The sequence below is a fragment of the Plasmodium vinckei genome (genome assembly GCF_900681995.1).
Source record: "Plasmodium vinckei vinckei genome assembly, chromosome: PVVCY_13".
Taxonomy (NCBI): domain Eukaryota; phylum Apicomplexa; class Aconoidasida; order Haemosporida; family Plasmodiidae; genus Plasmodium; species Plasmodium vinckei.
In genome coordinates, this window is record NC_051305.1 from 65,599 (window position 1) to 84,281 (window position 18,683).

General features: G+C 24.3%; 4 protein-coding genes across 4 annotated transcripts; 2 read left to right on the forward strand and 2 right to left on the reverse strand.

The window, feature by feature from the left end:
- Nucleotides 1-2,237: 2,237 nt before the first annotated feature.
- Nucleotides 2,238-4,456, forward strand: PVVCY_1300210 (fam-a protein; the record flags this gene model as incomplete). Its single annotated transcript, XM_037634704.1, has 6 exons — nt 2,238-3,025; nt 3,220-3,454; nt 3,547-3,616; nt 3,767-3,876; nt 3,978-4,211; nt 4,400-4,456. The coding sequence occupies 6 exons, from the start codon at nt 2,238-2,240 to the stop codon at nt 4,454-4,456; spliced, it is 1,494 nt and encodes a 497-aa protein (XP_037490762.1).
- A 1,338-nt stretch (nt 4,457-5,794) lies between these two features.
- PVVCY_1300220 (tubulin epsilon chain, putative) lies at nt 5,795-7,297 on the reverse strand (the record flags this gene model as incomplete). Its single annotated transcript, XM_008623700.1, has 1 exon — nt 5,795-7,297. The coding sequence occupies one exon, from the start codon at nt 7,295-7,297 to the stop codon at nt 5,795-5,797; it is 1,503 nt and encodes a 500-aa protein (XP_008621922.1).
- Nucleotides 7,298-10,199: 2,902 nt separating this feature from the next.
- PVVCY_1300230 (bromodomain protein, putative) lies at nt 10,200-12,104 on the forward strand (the record flags this gene model as incomplete). The annotated part of the gene is made up of 1 exon (XM_008623701.2): nt 10,200-12,104. One exon carries the CDS (start codon nt 10,200-10,202, stop codon nt 12,102-12,104), a length of 1,905 nt encoding a protein of 634 aa, XP_008621923.2.
- An 809-nt stretch (nt 12,105-12,913) lies between these two features.
- PVVCY_1300240 (LCCL domain-containing protein) lies at nt 12,914-17,746 on the reverse strand (the record flags this gene model as incomplete). Its single annotated transcript, XM_008623702.2, has 1 exon — nt 12,914-17,746. One exon carries the CDS (start codon nt 17,744-17,746, stop codon nt 12,914-12,916), a length of 4,833 nt encoding a protein of 1,610 aa, XP_008621924.2.
- Between the last annotated feature and the right edge of the window lie 937 nt (nt 17,747-18,683).

Sequence of the window (18,683 nt, forward strand, 5' to 3'; positions counted from 1 at the left end):
ACAATTTTCCAATGTTTGGTTATTGATACAATAATTCATTCGTTTATATTCATATATAATAGAATAATAATGCTATTTGTATATACCAAATTTTTTTATAATTAATAGAAAAATTATTAGAAAGAATATAGCATGAAATTTTATTAATATAATTATATTTGCTAATTTTAGCCATTTTAAAATATAATATATTTTATACATTTAATTATTTACATAATCTCAAAACTATAAAGCTTAAAAGTTAACATATTACAATATAATATTATAGCTTTATACTAAACAACGTCTTAAAATTAATTCTAAAAATAGGGATTACAATTGTAGCAGAAATATAAAGTAATTAAATGTAAAATAAGTATAATTTTAATGGAAAATTAAATAAAAATATATACATATACTATAATACATTTTAGTATTAATATACTATTTATAAATTTAACTATTTTTAATCATATATATTTTTTAAGCAATATAAAGAATGTTTAAATCATAAAACCTTATTTAATTATAGATAGCGTTTTGTTGAACTTTGGTTGACATCGTATGCATTTATATGTTCTAAACATCTATTATAACAAATATAATGCATTTAATCATTTTTATAAAATCGCTATATCGATGTGCATACATTGTAATGTAAACAATTATTAAAAATAAATCTTATTACAATTTTATAACCTCATGCATAAGATTATTACCGAAATTTAAGGTAGAAGGCTATAATATTAAATTAAAAATATTGTGACATTAAATAAAGAAACCATGTTGGATATCGTGGTATGTATAGCTCAATATAATATACTATGAGTTATAATATATGATAACTATGTTTAATATTTAAGTCATATGAAACACAAAATGTAAATATTATAGCTTATGAAAAATATGTGTTTTTATTGATTTTCTTCATACTAATATTTGGCCTCTTTTTTTTATTACATATTTAGACTCCCGGGAATAAACGCACTAGGATGGCCCGCATATTTAATCAACACTTACAGACCCCAAATATTATCAAATTATAGAAAATTAAATCAAAATGTAGCCAGTATTCCTCAGCTCAAAATACATATTCTAGAAAATAGACTATAACCCATAATATCGAAATGTATTTCATAACACAGAACCATGACCTATAAAATCCGAACATCGCACCATTTAACACCGAGAAAGCTATAATTCAAAACAATATATTTTTTATGTATATATATCCAGGGGGTTATTTTGCATTTTAACTTATTTTTATAATTTTTTATTTGTACTTTTTTAATTTGTATATATAACCCATTTTATAACTTGCGTCAATTTTCAAGAATGCATCCGTATCAATATTATTAACAATATATAATTTTTTATCATCTTACGAATTATATTATAAAAATATATTTAGTAAAATTCCAATTAAAAATAATAAAAAAAAATTAAAGGCAACACGACTGCCATAATATAAGTTTTATGATAAATAGGAAATATTATATTGCAATCGTTGTAATAGAAAAAACAAATATATATAAATGAAATATAATTTTCAGCTTAATTTCATCTTTTTTAATATTTAAAAAGGCAAGTAGCATTCTTTATCTCAAAACAAATGGGAAAGCATAGTAAAATGATCATTTTTATATGATAATTATTATAATGTATATCTTATCATACTCGTTTATTCATTAATATTTGTATTGTAATTATAGCTATATTAAAATCATATATTATAAAAATTAGATTAAATCTAAAATATATTTTTTTATATTATCGATTATTATTAAGTGAAAAATATCGTTTTTTTTTATGTATATATCGAATATAATAAATATATAACTCCACGCATAACGACGCATTTTATAAATTATAGTTTTGATTGTAGTAGTTTAATGAATCTTAAAAATTTAAAAATATGTATTATATTCATAATACAATATATTGGGAATATATATGATTATTAATTAAAATTATATTATTTATTTTGTATATTCATTATTCACAAAAAATCCGGTTATATCCTTGGATTGTATTAAAAAAAATTTAATTAAAAAATATATTGAATTAATAAATATATGAAACCATATAAATTAAATAATAATTGATGTTTTTTTTAATAAATATTTGCTTTTAATTTTCTATAAATTTTTTACCACGATTTTAATTATACTTATACAACTTTTCGAATTTTTTATATTTGATTTAATTTGTTTTAAAATACAATATATATTATAACATTTTACTTGTATAATACAAAAATGAATAAAGGATATATTAAAGTTGTCTTGTTTCTTTTAAGTTTATTTTCATATGTGCCTAATAAAGCCCTTGCAAGTGAAAAATTCCCAAGAGAAGAGCCTGCAGGTGTTTTTAGTTCAAGGAACGTTACTGCGAGGAAAGTTACTACATATAATACTTATTCAAATACCTCCGCTCCAAGTAATAATCTTCTAAATACCACAATCATAAGGAGTCCTTATTCAAATCCAGTAGGCCAAAAAAGTACTCGTCCAATTGGAGCAATCCAAAGTAATGACAATCCATATGGCACAGTTTCAAGGGGTGGTAATTCAAAATTCACAGGCCGAAGTAATGATAATTCAAATACCTCCGTTCCAAGTAATAATCGTCCAAATGCCGCAATCATAAGGAATGCTAATTCAAATACATCCGTTCCATATATGATCCCCAAATGTAAAAATCGAAGTAATGCTAATTCAAATACATCCGTTCCATATATGATCCCCAAATGTAAAAATCGAAGTAATGATAATTCAAATACCTCCGTTCCAAATATGATCCCCAAATGTAAAAATCGAAGTAATGATAATTCAAATACCTCCGTTCCAAATATGATCCCCAAATGTAAAAATCGAAGTAATGATAATTCAAATACCTCCGTTCCATATATGATCCCCAAATGTAAAAATCGAAGTAATGATAATTCAAATACATCCGTTCCAAATATGATCCCCAAATGTAAAAACCGAAGTAATGATATTTCAAATATAGTATGTTCAAGAATAACTACTTCAAACTATTATAGGTAAGAAACAAGAAAATATATTATATACCAATGCCTTATGTAATTATACATTCATATTTCCCATATACGGAAATATTATATAATGTTACGTAAATACATACCTGTATAACGTTTGAATAGTCCAAATAACATTTTATAAATTCATTTATTTTTTTTTTACAATTCACAAATAATTTCGCTATGACCAATGATAGATCGAATGAATTGTACGAAGAACACAACCATCTATTATGCACCAATCATGGAGAAACAATAAGAGCAGAAAAGGTTATGAAAGAAGCCGTGTCACTTTTAATTCAGCATGCTACAGATACAGTTAATGATGATAAATCCCATCAATCAAAAAATGATGGAAAATTAAATATAGCGAAACATGACGGTGGTACATACATTGGAAAATCTAATTACAAATACCCAGATCCCGATATGGTATGAATTAACGAACATAAAATTTTAAGTTATAAAATTAAGTTAAAATAATAAAAAAACATTATATATATGCATATTTTTTTTATCATTAGTATATTGACTTAGTAGATATGCTATGGGACCCCAGTTGTTCCCAAAAACCCGATAAAACTCTTAAGAATGGTATTAAAATTAATTCATTAATCAATTTAATACATGATTAACATTCGTTATTCAATATTTCCTGCTTTATTATTGTCAATACTTGTGGTACTATTTTTTTAAACTTCATATATTTTAATTTATATGCATTCAAAATTGTAACTTGTTTAGGAAAAGTTGTCCGTGTATATACCCCAAATTTAATAATGGTGCAATATCGTTATAAAAATGATAATGAATCATTTCAAAGATACTTTTATGCTTTAGCTGCAAAACATAAAGTAAGGAAATGCATATTTTCCTCCGTCTCTATACAAACAATGTGTTTCGTATAAATTATTACACATTATACAAATACACATATTTTTTTATAACTTTGTAGATATCAGAAAACACAACAGTAATTGCCATGACTTCAGGAAATATAAACGATCACAACCGCGCTGATACCAAAATATATAATAATCCAATCTTAGAAAGTGCAAATTTATTTAAAACTGAAGTTAAATCTGAACCGGATATTAGAAAGGGTGAATTAAAAAAAATGTTTGTCAACTTATCCGGATATCTCATTAAAAAAGAATCCAAATATGTTGATATCACCTATGTCAGATCGGTAAGTATCATAATTATTTTAATAGATAACATTTTTATTCCTCATTTTTTCTATGTTATTATTGTTTTGTGCCAATTTTATCATTTATCAAGAATGCACAGTGTACATATAAACGTGCATATTTATAATATATATGTTCATTCACAAACAAATGGAATATTTTATATGTTTATCCTTTTTTTTTGTAGGTTGATGGTAATGTTCCTAATGACTCAAGTTTGCCTACTAAAACATTTCGTGCATAAAAAATTGTATTTTATATGTTTAATAGAAATGTTATCTAAAAATTAATTATATATTCCGAATAGTATCTTTTTAACACTTTAATATCGTAATACATATATTAATAAAATCAAGTTATGTTTGCGAATGATACCTTTTTCCTTCTTAATAAAGTTTATTTTGCATAAATATATTCACGCCTTTTTTATATGAGAATGCATTAAATGCATCTAATTTTGTGAATAAATCATATATGTGTAATTTGAATTATTAAAATATCTAAACAAAATAATTTCAACTGAACATATATTTTTCGTATTTTTATATAAATATTTTAAGCAATTTAAATTTTAATATATTAAACTGTCTAATACTCTATAAGATATATTTTTGTTTTTTTACACCACAAAAAAATTCATATATAATTACTAATAATAAAATGTGAAATACAAATGATAATTGAAGAAATGCAAAAATATAATGAAAATGGAGTAAATCACGATTGGTATTTCCAATTAAATGGATTATCATTTTACTCCACATCTTTTATCATTTAAATATTACTTAAGAGCATCTTATGCTTGATTCTACTATTTTTATTAAAATTATTTATTTTTAAAAAATATCTGAAAGCAATTTTATTTATATACCTCGGATATGCATTATTAAATATATTATTTACGCTTAAACCATGTAATATATTAATATTGGCAACTACACGGAAAATAAACATCACGCTATAGCAACAAATTCAAACAAGTTCTAAGATTTGGCCGATTTATCATTATTACTAATATTAAAGCGTAATATACACATTACTACTTTTCATTTTCACCATATCCACTAAAACTGTGTTACACCACTCTTAATAATTAAGCATTATATAATCATCATTTTTGTAATATTAATTAAAGAACTATAATATAATAAACCAGTTCGAATTGAATATTCCGTTATGTAGAAAATTTATTTCATGGTTTTTTATAAAAATGAGACAATAGAGCCTTAACCGACTCCCACATGTCAAAACCCTAATTATTTGTAATAATAAACGAAAAATCCCTTATTTAGTGTTGTTTAATTTTATGTAGGATTTAAGTTCAGGGGAATAAAATATGAGCTCTAAACATATCAACACATATAAATATACAAAAAATGACAATATATTTAAAAAATTATGATCATAGTTTTAAAAAAGTTAGATATAGTAAATTAACAAAATAATGATGGTAATAGAATGAAATAAATTAGTGATAAAAAGATGAACCTTGTATAAAGGAGGGGGGATACCAACTATTACAATCTAAATAATGATATATAAAAACTGGCATTTTAAAAAATAAAGCCAATTACATGGCTTATTATATAATTGGCTTATTTTTAAAATCAAACCAATTTGTATTTTTGTCGTTTATTTTTATTTTCTGTTTTAAGTAATTTGGACAAGTATTAGTATCTTCATTTCCATTGTTAACAGTTATATAACTTTCGTCACATATATCATATCCTAACATCTCAATCGTGTCTTTATTTAAAAATTTAGATGAACAAAATGAATTTTTTTGTATATAACTATACTCAAAAATTAAATTTTGGATTTTTTCTTTAAACTCAAGTATATCATCCATGGTTAGATATTCCAAATAATGATGCAAATGCGCTTTTCTTTTGAATAGCTTATTAAATCGTTCTAATATTTGCAAAAAACTATTTCTTATTTCACATGAGTTAATTAGACACAATAAACTATAAGGCTGATTTAATGGAGGTACATTGCATAACCCTATTTTTGTAGCATCTTTATTATACTTTAAAATATTTAAATTATTTTTTGTTAATAAAATATTTTTAGTAATGTCTGAAATACTTATGTTACCTCTACATAAAAATGCCATAGATAAGCATAGGCCATCTTTTGGGCTAGCTACCAGCATTTGATTATTGTGATTTAAAACATTTTTAAACAAATTATCAAAATTTCGTATATTCTCTGTTTCTAAACACGGACTTAATGATGATAACATAAAATTAAAAAATGGATATGGGACTAAATTAGTGCATATTTCATTTATGTCTACATTTAATGAGCCTTCAAATCGCATTGAGCTTGTTAAATTTACAATAAGGTTAGCTACTATATTATTCATTTTTGAATAATCATTTTTGTTATTATGGTCCTTTTCTTTCACTTTTTTACTATTTAAAATATTTAGTAACGCATCATTTGATACTGGTAAAACACAGTTTGAAAACTCATGTATTTTTGTTAAGGCAAAAAAACTATTATATGGAGATGTAATTACATCATCACATGCTGATGGAAATACACAATTACTAAATTTTATTTGCTTATAGTTATCAGATAACATTTCTAAAACGTATGAACCTAATCCCGAACCGGTTCCGCCTCCTAATGATGATGTAATGTAAAAAGATTGCAATGAATCACATTTTTCGACATTTTTTCTAATTATATTATCAATCATATTCTCATATATTCTTCCATAATACATATATCCTTGAGACCAATTATTTCCTGCACCAGATTGCTGAGTAAATATATTATTTTTGTCAAAATATTCTGCAATAGAACTTTTAAATACTTCGTTTGTAACCCCAGTTTCGGTGTCTATTAGTATAGCCCTCGCTTTTAAATTTTCGTTATGACTTGAGTTCAAGCCATCATATACATTTTCAAAAAATGATGATTCAGAATCGTTCATATAACAGTATTTAGCTAATACATCTTTTTTTTCATTTATCTTTTTATTATTTAAGTGCTCCTTAATTGCTACTGACCAAAATTCATGTCCTAGCTGATTTCCACATTGCCCAACATGTAAAAATATAATTTCACGCACCATCGGTTTGCAGAAAAAATTAACTTATGTTTGTTTTTTTTACATTGATATTGCTCAAATGATCATCTCTCTTTTAGCTATTTTCAGTGGAGATTGCAATTTGATTGTTGCTATTGCTATTCTGTTTGTGCCTTATGAAGCATTGCTTATTTTTTACAAAAAACCACTAATTAATTTTTCTATCATATATTGTACGTCTTTATTAATTATGTTAAATGTTTCCCTTTATAAGCACAAAAGACATCTTACTAAATCAATATTCGAATTTCAAACTAAATATTATTTTGTTTAAAAAAAAATAAACTTCCTTAACGCAATCATTAGAAAATAATATCGCCTTAATTGCAACGTCCAACATATATATTATTTCTTAAAAAAAATAATATCGAATTTCTAAAACGGCATTTGCCAATTTTTATGTCTATAAGAGGAGTATATATTATTTATAATTAGATAGATACATTATTTTCAATTTTAGGTGGATATTATAACGAAAAAAACATATATTTAATTAATTATTTATTTTGCTTCTATAATTAATTCTTTAGTTTATAAATATCCTTTATATAATCATGTAATTAATTCCAATTTTAAGCAAATTAAACCAGCTTGTCATTAATTAATATATGCTTTAGACATATAACGATGCACAGACTCCAGGCAAACTATTAAAAATTATTTTACGAGAAATTAAAAAAATTCCCCAAAATAATTAGCATAAAAATATACTGCAAGTCTTAACACTTTTTTTCATTAAATTATACAGCTTAAACAAATATATACCCATGGAATACGCCTAAATATTATGTATACATACAAATCACATTAAAACGAATTAATTACTGTATACATTCGTCGATTCCATTCCAAAAATACGTGTGTATGAAAATAAAAATGTTATATGATAGAATACCTGATACATATTAATTGCATGGTGAAGGAATGTCAAATATATGTAAGCATGCTTTATTTAATCATAATTATTCGTAAGTATATACCTTATTATTTAATAATTATATACAATAATAAGAAATTAAAAATACATGTTTTCTATGACTTCAAACATCTTTTATATAAAATCCGCCTTTCGTAAATAATTATAATTTTCGATTTCATTTTTAAAAATACGCAAGCGTGTAATAATACAAGTTTGACATTGTGTACTATAGTTTCAATTGATCCTTGTGAAAAAATTAATAGACATAATTTTACACACCTATTAAGATGGCAACACTAGTAATATTTAAGCTTTCAATAGTTTCTAAAGAATCCGCAGCCCCCCAAAAATTATGAAAATTGTGAATCAATAATAAAAATAACAAAAAAATCAATTAAACAAAATATATTAAAAAATAAAAAAAAAAGAAATTAGTAATAATAAATTGCATTCTATAAAATATCCCATAAATATCTTTCAATAACATATTAATCAAAATATTTTTGAGAAGACATTTTACTAATTTAGCATAATTATTATTTTTAAAATGTGATGCTTTCATATGATTTATATTTCTCCTAATAAGAACATTCTTATATCTATATGGATTAAAATCCCTTTATGCATTAATTATATTTATCAGCAGTTGTCTTATGCGGGTTATGCTGTTTTTTCCCATTCCGTCTTTTGGGGATTATTCGAAAATTACTAAAAACTTCGGTGTGCCGTCTTTATATACAACAAATCAAATTATAATATACAATAAAAATGCATGCACACATAAAAATTGTTCGAATCGTTCATAAAAACCTAAAACCACACATACTTTTACATTTATAATACAATTAAATATTATAAAACATTTTGCTTTTATTAATTTTTTTCAGCGGGGTGTAGAAAATTACATGAAAAATACATTGTGAATATTATTTCGAATTTTCATAAAAGAGATACATTTTTAATTGTATTAAAAAATTATTTATATTAATATAGTTGTATTTTAATGCTACTAAACCATCAAGTAAACATTTTTCATTGCGAATTAATTTTTTTTTGTTTATAATAATTAATGTTTCCCTTAATTATTTTATTTTCGCATTATTTTATATATATTGAAATAAATGAAGTTAATACTTTTAAGTTAAAATTTATATGATAATTTATTTATATTTGGTTATATTATTTATGTTTTTTCATTCCCCTCACTAATAATTTATTTTTCCCTTGATGCGCGGCAACATCTTCTAATTTTTATATATCATACCAGATAAGCGAACTTTTCATAAAAAAGTTTCTGCAAAATTTTTATTTATTTGTATATTATAAACACCTCTCTAAATAAATTATGTATTTCCTTTAAAAAATATAATATATATTTATTTAAAAAGAAGGCCAAACAAAATTATTATAATATATACATATAAAAATAATAGAACAATTTAGTTGAATTTAACGCTTTTCCATTTTTGTTAAATGCTTTACAGAGAAAATTTATTTTATGTATACATAGTTGTAGTTATATTTATGCATATGCATTTATGTTATTGCCATCAATTTTAGATTCATAAATAATAATTTTCTAAGATAATAAATTTTTATGGTCATAAATCATTAATGCTTTTAAGTATATATATAAATATTATATATATATATATATATATCAAATTATTGAATTACTTTATGTGCATATTATATTGTAAATACCAATAAAAGAATAACTACATATTAAAAATTTATATATCAAAATTTATAATAGCATAATTGTATTTTTTTATAAATTCATAAAGAATATTTTATTTTCCGTTCCCAGCCAAAAATAAAAGAAAAAAGAATGCATCTTTTAATATGTAAAGGGTGTTATATTTATTCCCATTTTTGTGCAGCATATGCCATATAAGGAAATTATTTTGCATTCGCATAATATACATAATTTAGTTTAATTTTTATTCATTTATATAGTTGTTTACAATGAGCGTGACGAAGATGAAATATGACCAACTCGAAGAATTCAGACGGAAAAATGAGATATTAGCAAATATTGTAAATAAACTGATAGTTTTTGATAAGAAGAGAATATTTTTATACCCAGTAAATGTTCAATATGTTCCAGATTACCTGAATATAATAAAAGAGCCAATGGATTTTACAACGATGAAACAAAAAATTCAAAATTTTAAATATAATACTTATGAAGAGTTTGAAAGAGATATATTTTTAATAATCAATAATTGCTACACATATAATGACAAAACTACTATCTATCATAAGATTGCAGAGGGCCTAGAAGCTTATTATAAAAAGCTGAGTGTTAAAATGTATAGAAAATATATGAGCATACACGTTCTTTATCATAATGAAGATAAAAACTTAGTAAATAAGCTTTTATACAATACTAATATAAAAGATGAAAATTTAAATACACCCAAAGATAATAAAAAAGGTATTAAGCCAAAAAAATATGGAAAAGTTGGAAGGCCAAACAAAGCAAATATGGATTATAGAAACAACCAATTTAATGATACAGATATGACTAATGCCAATATGAGCAAAAGAAGGAAAAACACTATTAAAAATTCTATGAAATCAAACGAATACATGGGTGATAATTCATTTTATAACGCTAATGGATCATATAATAACAATTTTATGAACGGTAACAACAATAATAACTATAATATCAATAACATGTATGGATATGATCAAATGGTGTATAATTTGGAAAATATGATAGATGAAGAAAATTTTGACAATATTATTGATACAATCGTAAATAGCAATGAAAAATCAAAAGATATTTTTAATATATTGATCAAATCATTAAAAAATAAGGATGAAAATTGTCTTACTTCATGTAACTATGTAAATATACCTAAAACATTGCATAGAATATACTTTGACGATTCCGCTATGTCAAAACTGCGAAACAAAAATATAGATCGATTATTAGCAGATAACATTGACAATATTAACATTGATGTGGATGAAAATCATAAAAAAAGAGAGCGATATAATACGAATGGTGCCCTTCAAACTGATAATAAAAAATCAAAATTATTAAACCAAAAACAGAGTATTAACGATCACTATGAAAGTAATTTAAATACTAAAACCCACAACGAAAACTATAATAATCAACAATGTTCTAATTCTGATTTAACAAAACATCTCGATTTAAATAAAGCTGAGAATAGCTATTATAATTATGCAAATCATAACTCAAATAAAGTTATAACATGTAATATTGAAAACCAAGAGTTAACAATGAATTTTTTAAATTATAAAGAAAGTGTAAAAAAATTCATCGGAAAAGAAAATTTATCTGCATTCATTGATATATTTCCAAATATCAACAATATATTAGATAATACAGATTCAAAAGACTTATATTATTATGCTTTTAATGATTTAAGACTATTTGGTGTAGATGTACCAGATTTTGATGAGTTTAACAAAAAAATCGTATACAATGAAAACTACTTGCTCGGTATTGGTAGACATCACATAAATAACATTTTAACTTTAGATAAAAATTTAGTGCACGTGTTACAAAGCAAAAATAATAAAACTAAATTTTGTAATAAATTAAAAGAATATTTATCAAATAATAAAAAACGTGAAAAATATACTTCTAATAAATGTGGAAATAATCACAATAGTAATGAAAATACAGAAAAATTGAATGATGATTATGATCCTTCGAATATGGATCGTAAAAATTCAAATTATAATTTAAAGACACAATTTGATATAGAAAGCTTTTCTAGCGATTCATCTTTAAATGATGAAAATTTGAACTTAAGAAACTTTCTAGGCACATATAATTATTTCCACAAAGAATCTATTAAAAAAATTAGCTCAAAAAATAACTTATAATAATTTTAATTAACAACACAAACATCTTTTGTTGTAGATTTATTTAAGATAAATAAATCATATATTTTTTGTTTTTTCATCAAAATACGTTTGTTTTATCATGTTTTAAAATTTTTTTTAAATTTATTATTTTTTTGTAGTACAAATAATGTATGTATAATATACACACTATAAATATCTTTTATTACACATTCTGGATATCTATATTTTTTCATTATGCAGATCCTTATTGCATAATAAAAATTATTTGTGCTTTTTACTGTAAATTTTAAACTTTCATAAAGAAATTGAACTTTTTTTTATAATAACATTTATAAAAATTATATTTTTTATACAATAAATTATTTATTTAATTATATGGGTGGAATATATATATTACTGCTATAATTCAAATATTTAAATAAATTCATACATAAACACCTCAAATAAAATTTCATAAATTAGCAAAATGAACTAACCAAACTATATACCGATGTTATATTTATATAATTCTACCGTTTGCTAAACATATGTGCATATATAGATTTTTCCTATATTTGTTTCTAAACAGTTTGCTTATTTAGGAGAAAACAAACCATATATATATGTAACACAAATAAATTTCTTTGCATATGCTTTAAATTTCATTTATTGTCTTTCCAAGTTTCATCAATAAAAAAAATTATCATGACTGGTGAACCAATCAATCTAAATACGAAAAAACATCACATAAGCATATGCTCAAATGAACAAATAAATAATTTTCTTTCACACTGTACTAATATATTCTATTATTATTGTTATATATTTATATTATTATTTGCTTTTCATTATTCCATAATTCCATGAGTTACTTTGCACTGAAATTGACATTCAATTGTTTCCTCTTTTTGGATATCTTTTGATTTATGAAAAGATACCTCTTCAATATCATCAGAATCTGCTACACCATTTTGCTCACAGCAAAGTATACACGTTTTGCTTCTACAATTTAAATCGTCATCATCGCAATTTTCATAATCCTTGTTTTCTTCTAATGAAACACACTTGTTTATAAATTTTTCAAAAAGTTTTTGCATTTTTTCAGCTAAGCCATCATTTCTTTTACAATGTTTTTCACATTCCTTCTTTTCGTTACTATCCAACATTTTGGTATGATGCAAACAGCATTCTTCACAAAAATTTTTAATGCAATTGATATGTTTTTCTTTTTTTTGATTTGGATATATATCTGTTTCACATGAAGATCTTCTGTTTAATACATGTATGCTTTCTTCACATGTTCCCCATGTTTTAGTTGTGGATTCAATGAAGCTTTCATTTGAATTTAATACATTAGATGATAAAGTTATAGAATCAAATTTTACTTCATCAAAATTATTAACCCTGAAACCTACATTTCCTAAATCAATCGAATCTGTATCAACATTGTTTGCATCTAGTTCAATTTCATAACCATTATTACTGCTTATTACAACTTTGAATTTTAGTTTATCAAATTTTACATTAACATGGAACCATTCATCTTGCTCTAATATCTTTGTAATTTTATCATGATCGTTGAACTCTGATAATGTTATTAATTTGCTATCCTTGTAGGATGTTAACTTCAGAGAATCGTGTCTAATTTCAAGGGCATTAAAATTATTTTCATCCACAAAATTGAATAGGATATATATATATGACTTATCTAAATTTCCATTTTCTTTGGATAGAGAATAATTCATATCAAAATTTAAGTTGCCATCAGAGCATTTTCTTTGTTTTAAAAGTGCTATAGTATCGTATACTTTGCCATTTTCGTTGCTTTCATTATCTACATTTTCTATTTTTTTACATAATAAATAATCATTATCATCCTCTTTTGCAAAACTCCATTTATATTCTACGTCATTAATTATGGTATATGGAAATAAATCGCTATCATAATTTTCTTTATAATAAGGACAGTTATAATTCTTTTTTTTTTCATGGTTTCCATTTTTAGATAGTTCTGAACAGGGTTTCGCTATGATTTCTAGCCCATCAAAAAATGTTCCTTGCCCATTTATTTGAGAATACAAGCCTACACTACCCGATAAAAATTTTTCGTCTAATGAACTTAATATTTTCATCTCATTTAATTTATCATCGATTTCATATATATCAATATTAGCATGGCTTGTTGTTATTTTATATGTGCTCCATTTATTATTTATGGAAAATTCACCATACTTTTCTTTTAAAATATCTGCATGTCCATTTTCTATTTTTGATAATCTTCTTACCCCATCTTGATCACAAATATCAAATAAATAAAAATTGAAATCATCTTTAGCTCTAAATGCTATTCCAGCACACCCAGTACCTTTACTTAACACGCTTACCTTTATTTCAAAATCATAAAAATTTAATCCTTTTAATTTTGCAAAATACCCTTCACCTATCACTCTATTTGATATACTACTCATTTGTCCAATACTATTTTTATGCCCTAAAATTTCGGTATCAACATATCCCCAAACACTAGGTTTATTTTTAATTAATTTCGAATCAAATACGTAGAAATAGGAAGAAAAATTCATATTTTCATAGTTTAATTTAAATGCACCAAAATTATGGACAATCCTTTGAGTTTTTTTTAATTCTTCCAAACGTTCTTTTACCTTTTCTAAATCATTTATATATTTCCCTGATAAATCATATAAATACAATGCTAAATTTTCAGTCAAGTTGTATAAATTTATTGTGCCATCAATTTGCTTTTTTGATAAAATGTCGGCTGGGACGAATTCTTTTTTTGCTTTTTCTATAACTCTTACAGTTTCATCTTGAATAATGGAAATTACTGATGAATCAACTCCATGAATAGCGTCAATATTTTTTAGCAAGTCATTAATTATTTCGTGTGTTTTGTAACCTTCATTACTTTCATTATATTCCGCTATTTTTTCTACGTTTTGGTCGTTTTTTTTAAAATTACCCTTTTCAATAAATGATAGTTGTTTGTATTCAAATAAATCGATTGGGCAATCTTGAGACAAATTACTTATTCTTATAGTTCTATGATTAATAATGCTAGTTTCTTCTTTAATATCTTCTTTTTTTTCATTCGTAATTATGTCTAATAATGCCTCATTACCTCCCTTATTTAACGATATAGATTCGATATTATTACTTATTGAACCTTTATAATAATCTAATCCAGATTCAATAGCTACATTAACCAACCCACCTTGCTTATCTATTACGCCTGCATGTATAGATGCTCTACAAATAGAGCTACTGTCAGAATATACCCCGTTGCTACCATATACATTAAATCCCTTAAATCTCTCATGATCACATTCTAAAGGGCATAAAACTACTATATTTGTATTTACAATTCCATTAAAATCATCGTCTAATGCTGTGGTATCACAATCTATACTTAAATATTGCATTGAAAAATCATTTTCTGACGAATTTGTTGAACAAACTATTGCAGATATATCTGATGTTTCTAAGTTAAAAAATTTAAAAGATCCGTCATCATATGATATACCCGCTGTTTGTCTAATACTAGTGCTATTAGGGGATTCGGCTCCTTTAAAATAAATTAATGTTGTTAAATCGATGTTACCATTTAATAAATCATGAAACTTTCCACTGCAACTACCATAATTACATGAATAATCATAAGCTAATGGTATATTAATTTTGCCATTTAATATAAAACCCATTTTTTTCAATGCAAAAATTAAACTATTTAATTGCTCAGTTGATTTTAATACTAATGGTTCTAAGCCTACTTCCGCACAATGCTTTCTAATGTCATCTACTGAATTTATAATATTTGTTATTAAATGATCTGGGGATTTAGGAGAGTGACCATTCCAAATATATAAAGATGTACTTGAATCCATATCACAATATACTCTTAGAGGTTCAGGTGAACATTTCGGTTTTATCCAATAAAATCCTGACATAGGGACTTCTTGAGAATTTTTAATTATTGAACAATCATTCGCAGGATAAGACGATGAATCACCAGGAGATATACCTAATCGTAATAAATCATTACTATGAATTAAATCTACTGATTCTAAGGAATTAATTTTATCATTCAGCCCAACAACTTGCTCCATTGATGCTTTTAATTTTGTGTCATATTCTTTTTTTTCGTTTAAACATGTTTCAATATTGGGTAACACTTCTTCTAATTTTGATAATTTATCGCTAATAGAACTCACATTTTTTGAAACATCATCTTCAAGATTTATTAATTTGTTGCTTAAATTTTTATCGAATTCGCTAATATATTCAATAAAATATTTGTCTCTAGCATCATATGAATTTGCTGCATCTCTACAAAAATTTAATACACTTTCTAAATTGTTAGCTTGAACTTCTATTGATCTTATTCCATATAAAAATTGGCCATCCATTTCTCCATGCTTAGGATGAGGCTTAACCATTGATATTTTAATATATCTTGTTTCAATGTTTTTTAATGAATCTATTGTTGTAAAACTTGGGTTAGCCAAATTCTCAGCAACAATTTTATAATTATCCTTTTCTGTGCTAAAAGATATAATATAATGTAAAGGTGGATACTCCCAAAATACTTTTATTCTGGATATTTCTACAAATTTATTCAAGTCTATAATAAAATAAACTAAGTGCTCATAGTTATCTCCAAATATAGATGATGCCCAAAAACTATTCAGGTTCCCATCTATTGTATTATCAGCATTGTGATCATCATCTAAGATAGAAGTAGCATCAACAGATGCATCTGTATTAAGAAGAATGTCATGAATTCCTGGTATATTTCCATGAATATTTTTTTGAGAAATACATAAAGGCTCACCGCTTCTTTGCAATCGAATCTGAGAGTTTGATTCAAATACCCAATTCGATTTACCATCGCCGTCTTCTAAAGCTCTTAAACAATCATATAAAACCAGTTTGTTATTTTCTAAGTTATCTAAATTTATAACAGCTAAACATTTAGGAGGATCACTTAATGCACTAATAATTTGATTGTTAGAATTTGATTTCCATAATTCTCTACCATCTCCACTCGCTAAAGCATTAATACATGAGTCTAAAATTACAGATGTATTATCATTATTTATTAAACCTTCTTCTACTTGTAAACACATTTCCTGTTCACTTGTAATTCCAGATAGCAATAAAAAGTAAGGATTCCCTCCACCAATAATCTTCACTTCTCTTATTCCGAAATATTTGTGAATGGCATTTTTTAACCCTATTTTTATTGATGTGACTTCTTCTAGCTTTTTAAAAAAATATATTTCATCAAAAGATGATTCAGTACTCGATATTTTTTTATATGGAATCACATTTTTATAATGCTCTCCATCAGAAGACACAAATATACTAACTAATTCTGGACTATATTCCCATGATACTTTTACACCTTTTACAAAACCCTTTGTATTTAAATAGCCCGTCCATGTTATTTCTTCATCCTTTAAGTGATTCCCAGCGCTACACCAATAGCTTGGGTTGTTTTGGATCGCTCTTTTAGCATCGTAAAGTGAACTTCCAGATTCCTCTGAAATATATGTAGATGATGCAAAAGAATCAATAAACTTATAAAAATTTGTAGCAGATTCTTGCCCCCTTACAAAACAATTTAAAATCACGGATAATACTAGATAGAATAAATAATTCATTTCGATTAACAAAAAATATAAATATTTGTATGTGTGAATATTCAATTTGTAGGATAAACTAACTTGTTAAATCCTTTTCTATCCGCATATGAAAATATATACAAATAAGCTAGATTAATATAATTCAAAAATACAAAATTTAAAAAAATACTAAATTGTATGCAATGACATATAAAATAATATAAAAAATTGAAAATACCAATGAACAAACAAAAGTATATTATATTGACTATAAAATATACACATATATACTAACTTTAATAGTGTATATTCTTATACAACATAGAGAATAAATCAACTATTTTGTAATTTTCTATATTTTTCGTATTCATAAAAGTATCGCCAACCCAAATGTATACATATAAAACTAATGTTGACAATTAAAAAAAAAGTAATAATCCCATCTCCTTTAATTTTAATTTTCGTATTAATTTTAATACGTTTATTTATTTCTTTGAATATAAATAATGCTTATGCTACTTCGCTAAAAAATAGATAATATATTTCTATATAGACACAAAATTTATTATGATAGGAAGATAATAATAGCATGTGTACGTTATATCCATAGTTAATACACCAATTAAATTGAATTAAAATTAAAAAGCAGATATACCTAATTGTTATGTAACTACAAATGTGACCACACTACTTAATACTATTTCTTTTACAAGGCCCTTTGCGTATATACACGTCATATTTGTATACATCAAAAAAAATTACACACAATTTAATATTATTGAGATTTCCTTTTTAACGAAAAAAATGTAAAGTCTTTCTTCCTATTTTGTGTAAAAACAAAATAATATACATTCAAATTTCTATCGATTATATGCTTAACAATGCGCATTTTTAAATGTACCTTTAATATTATTACTGAAGTGTAATTTAAGAGCTGAAAGGCAAAATAAATTAAATTGAAGAAAAAATTACGAAT